This window comes from Trematomus bernacchii, unplaced genomic scaffold, assembly GCF_902827165.1.
Source record: "Trematomus bernacchii unplaced genomic scaffold, fTreBer1.1, whole genome shotgun sequence".
NCBI classification, from domain to species: Eukaryota; Metazoa; Chordata; class Actinopteri; order Perciformes; family Nototheniidae; genus Trematomus; species Trematomus bernacchii.
This window is the reverse complement of record NW_022987564.1, coordinates 2,539,745-2,553,396: the sequence shown is the minus strand read 5'-3', so window position 1 is coordinate 2,553,396 and position 13,652 is coordinate 2,539,745. Positions and strand designations below refer to the sequence as shown.

Sequence of the window (13,652 nt, the reverse complement as noted above, 5' to 3'; positions counted from 1 at the left end):
AAAAGGGACCCTACTATACTAATTTTCTGGTTTCATAATTGTGACATGTCTCAATGCTTTAATGTTCAAAAAGCTCTTTATTTTTCTCATACTGCCTGTGCTGCAGCACCTCTTTTCACCCTCTGTCTCAAACCAGAGCCCAGTCTGCTCTGATTGGTGAGCTGGCTGGCTCTGTTGTGATTGGTCAACCGCTTAGAGATGTCCCGCCCTTTAGCCTATCATGTATATTGTGTCGGCACGCTAGCCAACAAAGCACAAGTGTTACATAGTGATATCACTATGTAACATAGTGATATCACTATGTAACAGGGTGGGAGAGAAACTCCCTCTGCATTTTAGCCTTTGCAGACCATTTACATGCACAAAAAACGTAAATATAAATATAAAACCAAAAAAAGCATGCGAGGGCCCCTTTAATGTTTTTGAACAAATGTAAAGTATTTCACAAATTAAAATACAGTGGCCTAAGCTTATTTCAGCATCACCGTATAGAAACAACTCTAGGTTTATTAGTTCTGGAGTCAACTATTTTTACTACAACATATGCCACAACTTGATTCTCATAAAGTGACACATGTGCACATTGTAATAAAATAAAAGCAGATATAAACAAAACAAAACTCAGAGCCAATTTAAACTAATTGCTTTGAAGCTGTAATTTAAAATCTATCGAGACCTAAACTCTGTTCCAGAAAACCTTAAATGCAAGGCATATAATACACACACACACACACACACACACACACACACACACACACACACACACACACCACACACACACACACACACACACACACACCACCACACACACACACACACACACACACACACACACACACACACACACACACACACACACACACACACACACACACACACACCACACACACACACACACACACACACACACACACACACACACACACACACACACACACACACACACACACACACACACACACACACACACACACACACACACACACACACACACACACACACACACACACACACACACACACACACACACACACACACACACACATTTTTGATATGGGCAAGTACATATAAAAGAGAAAAAAAAAAACAATCAAATGCCACTAGTGCCTGTTAATACAGTATTCTGAAATGAAACCACTCACTCCACAAGCCCAATCACATTTACAGTGAAAGGCAGTCTGCTCCCTATCAAAGCAGTAGGACCCTTTCCACTGAGAGAGTCTGTCAATGGCACCTGGCCTGGTTTCAAAGTCATTACAAACCCATTTTACATTGTTCAAGCTGGAGCCATTAGCTAGAAAGGCTATTTTATGCTGCGCGCCATTGGCTTTTTTTTTTTACGGGCACAAGGCTTTTGTGCATTAACAGACTATCTCCAAGAGAAGCTTCTCTACAATAATCTGTTACTTCAGCATGTTCACTTTTGCCACACTTAAAGGGATCAGCAAATTGCAAACCTTGTGTTTTTTCCGTGCAACTTGTTTTTCAAAGACTAAGACATTTGTGAGGTTTCACAGAGATCTGCTGTGAGTGTGAGTGACATAATAACTGCAGAACCACGGAAAATAAGAGGCATAAGTAAGTCTATATACCGACATTAAGGTCAAATGAGGGATTCAACTTGTCCACTTCTTATAGCGCATACAAATATTCATCAATTCTGTAAAAGAGCTTTCAGTGTATCTCTTCCTTCTAACCATGATTCATGGATACATTTATATATACACAGATCATGTCCGTCTGTATGCCTGTAGTCATGTTGCCAGTGGAGGTGTTGCTATGTGATCAATCAACACCTTTCTGCACAGAGTTTACTTAAGTTCAGTCTCAAATCATTTCCAGAGTGCTCTACTGATTTTCCAGCACCTCCCTTTCCGTCTTTAAACTACTACTTGAATTCCTGTTGGAGGTGAAATTCCCCTTGAGTGCTGGCCAGGAATCAGCATCGATGTTCCTTTAATGAAATGAAGCCATCAGCAGACTTGAAAGAAACAAAACTGACACCGTATACAGTCAGAATCCACAGATGACTTCCCAACGCCTCACTTCTCCACTTTGATGTTGTCCTTGCACTTCACTTTAGGTAAAGTAGCTTTGGACACATGAGACCTTCTGAGATATTAGAACAGGTCTGAACGTAGATGCATAACAGGTTGAATATACATAATGGGTTTTACAGCTCTAAATCCCAGTCACCATAATAAAATACAGGCATATACAGGAGACCAAGTTATACATATACTTTTTTGTCCATTTTTTTTAAATGTGTACCCTGTGTTACTTGCTTTTATCCCTTCAATTAATAGTTTATGACCTCGAAAAACTTGGGACCACAACCTTCTTTTTTATAATCACCCCTTCCTGACATATGCATTGATTTGGTGCTTTTGCATGATTTATCATGCCTCCTCTCCTTCCTTTACTCCCTAATTTTACTCACGCTTATTCCAGGTATCCCCTGTATCCCGTCGTTTCCAGGGTTACCCTGAAAGGAAGGAACTGAGGTTGAACTGGTTTGCTGCCCATCAGCTAGCCACTCCCATCTCCACCATTAGCCAAGGCAGAGTCAAAGGTCATAATGATCACACCTGCTCCCTCTTCCACCAGCTCTTATGAAACTTAGTATTTTGCATTCAGCCATTTTTACAAATGCACCCTTGTCAAAGACATGACCTCTTTCATCACCACTCTAGATGTCTTTGCACACCTTTTACTTTCACACAGATCACAGTAATACCTTATTTGAAGGTCTGCTCAAGTTTAGAAATTAATCAAACTTCAAATAACCACCGGTTTATTTTTTTACATTTAAACTTAAGACCTTCAAATAACTCTTCATGTCTTGACATTCCCAAAGCTTGCTCAGTTGCTTCCCACAAAAGATAGAGCTTTAAGCACCTGACTGGTCATTTGATCCTGATTTCTAAGACTATTTAAACAAAGCTGTTGCACACAATCAGTATTTGATGTTGCTCCATTTCCTACATGCACATTATGAAAGTTATGTTCCCCATTTAGTTGCAAAGCATGTCAAAGCATTGCCTTCTGAAGGACACCAGCTGCCCAAGCTGAAAGCCTACATCATGAGTAGCATGTCGTTTAATCCAGGCTAAAAGAGCAGCTGAATTGAATTTAGGTTACACCATCACCGTCCTACTGGCTCTTCTTTCTCTTACCTGTATTCCTTTTGTTCCATGAACACCCTCAGGCCCAGGGGGGCCAGGGGGGCCGGGAGGTCCAGCTGGGCCCTACAACACACAAAGACATAGCCACATTTGACATATAGCTCAACACAAATTAAGAATTCTGTGAAGAATCTTTGCGAGGTAACAACAGAAACAAAGCCTGCGATCGAAGCCCGAGTTATCAGACACGACAGCTGGCTGACGGATCAGACCTGGGGCCCGGCCTGCCATGCGTTTATTGCAGTTCCTGGAGCTCCCTGGAAGGCAAAAGTCGTCAGAATCAGAGGAGCACTGGTGCTTGCAAAACATACAGACAGCGCACAGTGTGAAGTTAGGAATAACACGACAAATGTCAAAGAACAAAATTATGCAGGAGGGAAATAACCAAGCATGAACGTAGGTTTTTCTGAATGTGTCACCTGTGGAGTCGTAATTAACCGTGTGAGTGTGTGAAATCATACAATCAATGTGTATTCAGACTCCTGTTGCAAGGCATCAATTCGCTACATGAAATAATTGTACGTCTAGATGTGTGTGTGTGTGTGTGTGTGTGTGTGTGTGTGTGTGTGTGTGTGTGTGTGTGTGTGTGCACATTTCTACTCACAGGTCCACCGACGACTGAGTGCCCAGGCGTTATGCAGTTGCACTCTCCAGGTTCACCCTGAAATATACATCAAGAAAAAACCCATTTAAAAAGGAAAAAGGAAACTTTTTGCAAAATGTTTTGCACATGCTGCATGTCGTCATTCCGCATTAAAACTTCAGAAGGGTCGCAACTCTTTGAGCTTTAAGGACTATCGGTTCAGTTTTGTTAAAAATCTGAAAATCCTACACATCAAAAAGACAGTCAAAACTGCAGGGGACGAATACTTTGTGATCTGGAAGTGTTGCATTACATGAAGTCCCCGAAACTCTAATGTAGTGAAGAGTAGAATGAGATCTATGATGCAAAGAAAGGTGTGATTCACCTCAAATCTGTAATACAAGGAACCAAAGCCCTATCTTGCTTATTCTATCTGAGTTATTCGGAGAGAAGTTTTATTTGTCCTCCTTCACTGTTTGCTCCTGTCTCCCATCCCTCCCGACCCTGGAGCCCTGCCTCCACCGCCCCTTCATCTCTCCCAGCCTCTCAGTGACAGGCTGGACTGGTGGCTCTGATGAATGCGGTAATTAATAGTCTCACACAATTTCTCTCTTAAGGCCCCGAAACTCCTCTTGTCTGCCAGCAACAGTACACTTGTCACCTCCTCTGCTACTCTATCCGTGGCCTGGGGCAGGTGTGTGTGTGTGTGTGTGTGTGTGTGTGTGTGTGTGTGTGTGTGTGTGTGTGTGTGTGTGTGTGTGTGTGTGTGTGTGTGTGTGTGTGTGTGTGTGTGTGTGTGTGTGTGTGTGTGTGTGTGTGTGTGTGTGACGAGGGGAACCATCTCTTGCGATTACCATCTGTTCCACCCCCTTATATTCAAACCCCCCCTCAGATCCCTTCATCCAAACAAAACGGTAGACTTACCTTGTCCCCCTTAGCTCCATCATATCCCTGCAAAAGAAGGAGACAGCCGCACGCAAACACACACACACACACACGCACACACACACAAGCACTTAGTTACTCTTGCTTTGTTGTTCCAGAAGAAAGCTCACGGGGCAGTGAGCGGAGCGCAGATCAGGGGACAGAGGATGAGATGGGAGCAGACATTGCCTCTGTTATGGATCGAGGCAGACATCCTTGGTTACAAATGACGCCTAAATCAAGGACAATTCCCAAAGAAGCTCACAGAAAAAAATTAACACAGGGAACAGACGCTAACACAGAGGCAACAACTGAAAGTTTACTACTTTAATTTCTTCAATGTTTCTTCAAATTGTGGAGAAAACAACATGCAAATGAAACAATTTAGGCAATGAAGGAACAAAACAACTCACAGGTTTGCCGTCAGCTCCTTGAAGCCCGGGAAATGCATCTCCCCCCTGGAAAAGTAAATAGGAACAAGTGTTTGACGATACAACAGAATGACATAATATATTCATATGTAAAATTATGCATCTATGTCTAACCGGGGGGCCTGGTACTCCAACGCCTTGAGGCCCTTGTGGTCCTTGAAGCCCGACTTCTCCTCTGGAGCCCTAAGACAAGGAAACACTTACTGTCACATTGTTGCATTGCTTTAAACTGAATTATGTAATTTAACTGCATATTGCTACAATCCATGTGGCCTCCAGCTCTCTATTTTATGCTACCTTTTCTCCATCAGGACCAACAGGTCCAGTCAATCCTCCGGCTCCAGCATGTCCCTGTACAAAACAAACAGATGAGACCACGGCCTGAAGATACAGAGTAGAAAAATATGACTTTAAAAAAATATAGTTTCACTTACTACAAGTCCTGGAAGCCCTCTTGGCCCCTCTTCACCCTACGACACAAACAGAAAGACAGGCAGGGGGTTAAGATGTTAAGGTTGTTCTCGGAGGATGCAAAGATGTGTATATTTTGGTGAGGTGGCCAGACTCTGACAGATGAGATGTAAGTAAAGACCAACATCAAAATAACAATAAAGCAAGTAGGATTCCACAATGACCCAATGGATTTAAGAGGGATACACCCATGATTGTTTTTTTAAATGGCTATTTGTAACCCTAATGGATGATGATGAATGATTACAAAAGGTGTGAGAGAGAGAGAGAGAGAGAGAGAGAGAGAGAGAGAGAGAGAGAGTGAGAGTGTGTGTGTGTGTGTGTGTGTGTGTGTGTGAGTGAGTGACAGAGCTGCATCAGCATCAGTCTTACTTGTGGTCCCTGAAGGCCGACTCCTGCAGCTCCATTACCTCCCTACAGGGGGCACAAACAACACAGATAAGAGTCTGTCAGTGATTCATGATCAGGCACAATCCTCCAAATGTATTTATCAACAAGTTATTCGAATAAATGGACATTCACACCTTGCTTCCTTTGGGACCAGCGGGCCCCTGAACACCGGGTAAGCCTGGTTTTCCCTGAATAGAAAAACATTTGAGATGATCATCAGCAATTTTCCTAGAGCCTGAAGTACATACATAAATTAAATACATAATATGTACATTATAGATAAATAAATAGAGAATTTCCTCACATTTTTGCCAGGCTTGCCTTCCCCAGCAGGACCTGAATCTCCTCTCTCTCCTTTGGGACCTTGCACGGCTACACCCCCACCCACTGCAGGGCCTGAAGAAGGACAGCTGGTACAAGCTTCACCCTGGGGAAACAGAACAAATCCAAACCATGATCCAGGGACCTTCTTGAAGAAAACAATCTTATATTTAAAAATGCTAGAGCCCCCATTTTGCCATACAGTTGCAATGTTAAACTACTGGACACCATCATAGGTCTAGAAGTGGGACCAGGGATGTATAGGATATCATCTTGTGTTGCACTGTTGGAGGAGCCTGTGACCTAAGATTTTCATTGTCATAACTACACTGTAGTAGGGATGGGAATTTGAAAGCAAATGTATATTAGAATATTCGACCCCCAAAAAAACGGTTAACCGATTAACCAAAATGTACATATCCTATATAAACAAAAAAGAAATGTGGGAAACATTTTTACAAAAAAACAAAAAAAAATATTTAATTTTGAAAAATAAATAAATACATGTTCAAATAAGTATAGAAACCAAGTCGAATTTGTCAAATGTATTGAACTGGTGATCACAGTTTGAACAGTTGATAACTTGGTTTTCTGATGGATTTGAACATAAACACGAGTGAAGTATAACCGGACGAGAGAGAGAGAGATCAGCACCTGGAGCTCTGCCCGCTGTGAGGGACCGGTGAGCGGAGCAAAACACACCTTTAGACCTAACACATTTAGCTATGGCACTGTCGTATACATTGAATTATTCCATTTGATAATATGTAATCCACTTAGGCACCCCATCCAAAAAGAAAATTAAAATTAAAATTACAATAAAAATATTCATAACTCATATTCTCATATTCGAATACCTGAATAATTTCAAATATTCGATTAATCGTTCCCATCCCTACACTGTAGCTATGTACAAATGACAATAAAAGCCTTGAATCTTGAATCTGTTATTTAAGGTCTCAATGGATAGAGGGCCGAAAGTTAAAACTCTAAACAGACCCAACCACCTGTAGAGCTTCATCATATATTGTGGAAACAAAAAATGGCTATTAAAACTGTACCCCCTTTAGAATTGAAGCAATAAATATTATTTATAAAATCCATTTGCAGATACAAAAAAGATGCAAAGTTGACCTAAGTAAACGGTTCGGGAACTCCATACCTTTTCTCCCTTCAAGCCACTCAGTCCGTCCCGACCAGCCTCTCCAGGCAGTCCTGGGGATCCGGCAGATCCGTCCAGTCCGTTGTCTCCTCGTCCACCTTCTTCACCCTGGAAACATTGAAATATAATGACTTAACATTCTGCTCAATGTCTTGTAGCTTTCATGATTCCTCTATATATGAAGCTTCTATATTGGCGCTTGGAGTAATTGGGTCCTAAACACTCCTGCTGTCTAATGGCCGCTGCGCTGCATTGCCCTCATACTGAGGTAACTGCTCATTACAATGTCCAGACCCACTGCCACAGCGCTAGCAAGTCAACTTTTAAACTATTCAGGAATAATAATATTAAAAATATAAGTTTTGCAAGAGTTTCATGAGGAAGGAAAGCACTCCTGTGTTACGGTGAATAACATTGAATGTAAACAAAAACTATTTGTTCATAAGTTTGTTTATAAGAAAACTCCACAGGGTACGATCAATTTTCCTCTGCAATCTGTTCTGTAGACGAGCTGCTGAAAGAAAAGCATTACTTTCCTTTTTATAATTGGCTGGTTTGAATTTCTGAATTCGATTATGAGATTACTTTTACTGGTGAATAGCGATGTGAGTGGTATCAGCCTTAGAAATCCTCTCATTCTGCTTTGAAGTCGAAGCAAAAGGATTGTAGGAGAGCTTCAAGGTAATTTAAAGTAGACGGGCTCTGTTGATGGCAGATTTATTTCCCAGTTTTTCTGGGGCTCAAGCAACGTGAATGTTCCCAAAAAAGTTGGTAAGCTGAAAAAAGGCAGGGTGCCTGGACTCCTTTGAAATACTTTTCCATACCATGTGTGGTTGTTTTCCCGCAGATCTCCTACAGCAGAGGTCAAATGATCTAGTCTGTCTGTTTCTAAAGGCAAGCAGTGACTCTGAGAAGTGTAACTCCTCCAGGTTATGCAGTTTCTTATTTAAGGTTTTGTGTGTGTGGACATGAGTTATTTATAAACCATACAAAATGCCCAAGAGACATTGATTAGTTGGTTTCAATTTCTCAGCTGAAGTGAAGGCTGGTGTGAATTTGTCGCTGGGTCATTGATGGAATCCACAGAGTGTGAAAATACAAATACAGTACAGAACGGCTTTCTACAGACAAGATCTATAATTAGATGTGACAGCAAAGTTACCTTTTCTCCTATTGCACCAGCAAGTCCTGGTGGGCCCTGTGAAGGCAAATAGAAAGTGATGTACAAATGAATACAAATGCAATAAACACAAACCCCATGTCTGCGATCATCATGCACGCCTCTATCCGTTCAGGTAAAAATAACTGACATAAAGATAACCGCAGAGGCACACGGCATGTAATTGGGAGGGGTGACAGAAGCCAACAGAGATTTATTACACTTAGTAACAATTCTTGCTGTAGGAGGAGACTTCCTGCATATCCTATTTGTACAAAAAGCATTATGGTTGATTCTGCCTCAGGGTGAAATCATTCAGCATTTAAAAATGTTTCGCTCATCCAGATGCTGCTTAAATCGGTTTTATTATGGCAACAAAATGCCTTTGCTTTTTTTAAATTTCATAAATAAAGTCAGATCATTCAGATAGAGGTGTCATGAGCAGAATACATTTCTGTTGTCATAAAATAATGATTTTGGTTCTATAGGAGCTTGATTGTGAACTGCAGTTCTGTTCCATGTTCATGTGTCATGAGTATAATAACTAATAAAAATGCAATAAAAGCATATAACATAGTTTGTTATAATAAAGCACAATGAAACAAACTCAAGCAATGTTTACAATATAATAAAAACTTGAAGACAAGGCGAGCAGCAGGAATGAAAGAGTACCTGTTCTGTTTGCTCTTGAGCGTCATACTGCCCTCTAAAGGAAGGACCAACAAAGTTTTGAGGCCGAGACAATTTTCTGATCTGACAATTCATATGTGTGTTTCTCTGTGTTTGCGGTGTTGTGCGTGAATAGATACCATCACTCCATTTTATAGCCCCATTGATCAATATTGCTTCCATTTTGAGCAATGCCACAATGCAAACACTCGGAACTAAGATAAACCACAAACTACAAAAGAAAGGCAGCTTCTTTGTTTGTAGGAATTTCTTAGATTTTGCTTTTAGATACGCTTTTGCTAGCCATACTTTTATTTTTTAAAGAGCACTGGTACCTGTCTGCCCTCGGCTCCCTGACCTGGAGGTCCAGCTGGACCTTGCTGGCCCTGTGCGCCTGGGTTGCCTCGAACTCCGTCAGGCATTTTGTAGCCGGCGGGTCCGCTACCAACCTCGGCCGGCTGGCAGAGACCACACTCGCCCTGGGGAGGGGTCAGGAGTCAGGAAGGTTAGTTTGCATGACATGACAAGCTAAATGAAGCAAAAACCAATTATTTGTCCGTTACCTTTTCGCCCTTGGGCCCAGCTTGACTAACACCAGGCGGTCCTTGCTCTCCCTGTCACCAGATTAATGTCATAAAAAAAAAGGAATCAAATGAGAGAGAAGTATTTAATTATTGTATCGTAAAATATGCGCATACAGATTAGTTTCTGAACATAATTGTGAGATACTTGGGAATTCATCTGTAAAAGTAACATGCGGAAAATGTTCAATATCCTTGAAATGAAACTTGCTAATTAGCAATAAACTGTCTAGTAATCTAGCACTTCATTTGAGGAAGTACTGAAAAAGTTCTTGAAGAAGCTGAAAAACGGTGCTTTCCTATATGATGTTGATCAATGTTCCTCCTGCCTCTGCTCTCTTACCTTAGGGCCTTTCTGTCCAGCCTTGCCACCGGGTCCCTTTGGTCCCTGCTTCCCCTGTCACATGGACACATTTCATTTAACAACGCTGAATCAGCAGGTGTACCTCGAAATATTCGCTTTCAAAGAACTGAATCTGAACTTACCGGCTTGCCAGCAGCTCCTCTGCTGCCTGCGCTACCCTGCAGTCAAGTAAAAAAAAAAATCACTATAGCATTTGAATTGATAAAATGGATGGGTATTTTAAATTGGTAATTCACATTTCATAGTTAAGGTGCACCCTACAGGCAGCCATGTCAGATGATTTTGGATTTCAAAACCTAAGCTTTTCACTAATAAGTTCCCTGCAGAGTAAAGTCCCTATGGCGGACAGTTTTGGGCCCTAAAATTAGCGCACTGCTGTGATTATCTTCTTCATGAAGTCTATTACGAGTCTCACTGTGCAGCCTATTGAGCGAGTTCCCCTTATGTAAGCCTAGTCTGCAATTGAGGTCACCGACTCTCAGAGCGGTCTTTTTTTGTGTGTCACATTACTTACATTCTCTCCTCCAAGTCCAGGTGATCCTGCTTTTCCTGGCTCTCCCTGTGGAGCGGGAGAAATTAAACGATACATCATTTTAATGAAGGTGCTTATCGCTGCTAACACATGCAAGCAAACACACCGACGTTAACAAAATCATAAAAACAATTACCCAATCCGTTTTCTCCTACCATGTTATTGCTTTCTTTCAGTAAAACAGTAGTCCTTAAACAATGACAAGATGAAACTGTTTCTTATTGTTTCACCCCATCAGCCCTAGGATCGCATTAGGAACAGACTCACTTGCTCTCCTTGCTCTCCGATCCCAGGCTCTCCCTTCTCTCCCTTCTGCGTTAGGAATTGTTGCCCGACATTGGGGGGGAGGTTAGCGGGTAACCCTCCGAGAGTGGGGCACACAGCACACTGCTCCCCCTAAAGCATGTAGTCAGATTAAAAGGGGGTAAGAGAACGTCTTCAAACAATATCCACATTTAAGAATCATGAAAATGAAGAAAAAACTAACATGCAACTACTACAGTACTACAATACACATACATACAGGTAATGGAGACTTACAAAGTGAAGCTCACTAATTAGGGTACTCTCCAGTAAGTGACAGCTGGATAAAGCAGTCTAATGATAGATTGTTTAATCTCAAGCCTAATCAAAACTGACCTTTTCTCCTTTGATGCCACCTGATCCTTGTTCCCCCTGCCAAGACATACAGACACAAAGACATCCAAGAAGGCAAATTAGTCCCAGCTCACTCCGGTGAACATGTTTTTCTTTGATATGTCGTGTCTAGACATTGGAAGCTTACTGTGGTACATCAGTGTGGGGAGAAGTGAACGTCATTGTCTTGAAAGCTAGTAGCTTGACTACAATTGCACTTGTTAGCTGGAAGGTCAACTACATACATATTTGCATAGTGATTCAAGGAGTTATGTGACTTTTTTGCCAGTACTGTATGTAGTAACTAATGAAAAAAAACTATTTTGAGATCTGAAAGGAAAGGAGTGGTTTTGAATGTGATTTGTTGACCATTGCATCTCTGAACATCTTTGATCTGCAAGATAGGCCCAGTATTTAGTGTTCACACTGTTCAAAAAGTGGAGGTTGATCATAACAGGTTACCTTTAACTGTTATGATTGGACAAAGCAGATGTTACATAAATGACGAGTAAGACAGCAGACACATTTTTTTTTTTCAAACTAGTTGACAAGTGCCACTGGAACTTCTACCTCCGCGACCTGACTAAGATAAGCGGTAGAATATAGATGGATAGTTGACAAGTATAACAAATAGAAGTGCAAGTTACATATTTTTTTTATATTTTAAACGCATACATGTGCATATGGGTATAGACATACTACATTTGTAGGAGTACTGAATGTTCTTTTTTGGAGTTTTAGTTCAGCTAGTTTGCTTGCATGTGCTTTAAAAGAGCATTCTGCACTGCTGATGTAGGCATATCTGAATGTGTAGAGATGCAGATGAGTGGGTATAGGTCACGCTTCCACAGAATATGAATGAACCATGAGCTGTGAAAGAAAGACTCCATACCTTCTGTCCTGCCTTTCCACCTGCCCCCGTTTGACCCTGGTAAATATGAAAAAAAAAGTATTGTTAGTTACACTTTGATAGAGAGAGGTAATACTATAGCTCACTCTCTCTCTCTCTCTCTGTGTTGCTCTACCTACTTCTCCCTCTGCCCTAACCAGGTATGACCGATGGATGCTGGCATCATTGGAAATCGTTGCACAGAGAATCTCATAAGGCTCTAGATTTATATTCTCTTACAAATCATTCTCCATTCCACCTGCTGCAGTAAGTGGGAGGATGCAGAGAGAACAGGAAGAGACACACGATGCACAGTCCACAGAGAAAGATGCGTTAAGATTACATTACCAAAATGACCTCTGCCTCGGAGAATACACTTTTGACAGCATATCACGCTTTTTCTCCTTGAGCTGCAGTGAGAATCACAAGCGCAAATACAACCGCCTGAAGGTGGAAATAAACCCTATACCTTCCGTCAGAACGATAAGAAAAATAATATATATACACACTATCAAACAAGTGCTCAAGGTTCAATCGTCAGCTACAGCGACGACTCGCTCATAAAACATGTGGCAAGATCGTAAAAGTGTTCGACAGAATCACTCGGGGTTGGTTCAGAATACATTACAGCTTGGCATTGCGTTGAAACCGGTGTGCTTACATTCAGTCCACTCTCTCCTATCCCTGTCACTCCAGGCTCTCCCTTTGGGCCCGGTTTCCCTGGCACTGCCACTGTGTTATCCAGGTCTGAAGGCAGCACGGGGCACACTTCGCATGGGTCACCCTGAAGATTGAGCCAAACACACAAAATGAGGATGAGATAGCACACACGCATGCAGATTTAGAGATTACAGGACAGAGTTTGCGGGTACCTTGTCTCCTTTAGACCCCCCTGGTCCTCTTGGTCCCTATGAAAACATCAGAATCCAAGTCAAACACTGATTAAGCAGTTCAGTTAATGTATATTGAAAGCTGAATATGAATCAGTGTTTGAAAGTCTCTTACTGGATCTCCTGTAAATCCATCTTTTCCCGGGAGGCCTTCCATTCCCTGTGAACACAAATCACTGCATTTATCTGAAGAGTATTGTCAGTTATCTTAAAAAAACATCCGTTTTGAACCTAGTATGTAAATATGGGTTTTGCTAGCCTGATGACAAGATGTTTTGAATCCACAGAAGCTCAATAAAACCTTTAATTACAGTCCAAACATAAAATGGAGTGATGTTGTTAATATGCATGTCTGGATCGGTGGTTTCACAACATGCCTATTGGATGAGCTGATCCAGCTTTTCAGTAATGTTCTAAGTATTGTGTTACGAATGGATGAGATAAGCATCATCTATATCTTATGTC

The 13,652-nt window shown here is 41.5% G+C and overlaps 1 protein-coding gene across 3 annotated transcripts in view; it reads right to left on the bottom strand.

Annotated features, from left to right (window-relative positions):
* The window catches only part of col16a1 (collagen, type XVI, alpha 1), a 63,029-nt gene that overhangs the window by 13,263 nt on the left and 36,114 nt on the right, over positions 1-13,652 (bottom strand). For 2 of the 3 annotated variants that reach the window (XM_034124812.1, XM_034124813.1), the window contains exons 18-42: positions 13,303-13,347; positions 13,170-13,205; positions 12,959-13,081; positions 12,301-12,336; positions 11,412-11,447; positions 11,040-11,168; positions 10,755-10,799; positions 10,363-10,398; positions 10,220-10,273; positions 9,859-9,909; positions 9,631-9,774; positions 8,630-8,665; positions 7,468-7,575; positions 6,289-6,411; positions 6,119-6,172; positions 5,967-6,008; positions 5,558-5,593; positions 5,421-5,474; positions 5,238-5,306; positions 5,106-5,150; positions 4,693-4,719; positions 3,790-3,846; positions 3,398-3,442; positions 3,177-3,248; positions 2,441-2,485 (exon numbers count right to left, since the gene is read on the bottom strand). In XM_034124812.1, the coding sequence (XP_033980703.1) occupies positions 2,441-2,485; positions 3,177-3,248; positions 3,398-3,442; positions 3,790-3,846; positions 4,693-4,719; positions 5,106-5,150; positions 5,238-5,306; positions 5,421-5,474; positions 5,558-5,593; positions 5,967-6,008; positions 6,119-6,172; positions 6,289-6,411; positions 7,468-7,575; positions 8,630-8,665; positions 9,631-9,774; positions 9,859-9,909; positions 10,220-10,273; positions 10,363-10,398; positions 10,755-10,799; positions 11,040-11,168; positions 11,412-11,447; positions 12,301-12,336; positions 12,959-13,081; positions 13,170-13,205; positions 13,303-13,347 (1,548 nt within the window). The remainder of the gene's footprint in view (positions 1-2,440; positions 2,486-3,176; positions 3,249-3,397; positions 3,443-3,789; positions 3,847-4,692; positions 4,720-5,105; positions 5,151-5,237; positions 5,307-5,420; positions 5,475-5,557; positions 5,594-5,966; positions 6,009-6,118; positions 6,173-6,288; positions 6,412-7,467; positions 7,576-8,629; positions 8,666-9,630; positions 9,775-9,858; positions 9,910-10,219; positions 10,274-10,362; positions 10,399-10,754; positions 10,800-11,039; positions 11,169-11,411; positions 11,448-12,300; positions 12,337-12,958; positions 13,082-13,169; positions 13,206-13,302; positions 13,348-13,652) is intronic. The other variant, XM_034124814.1, reaches the window with a different exon arrangement.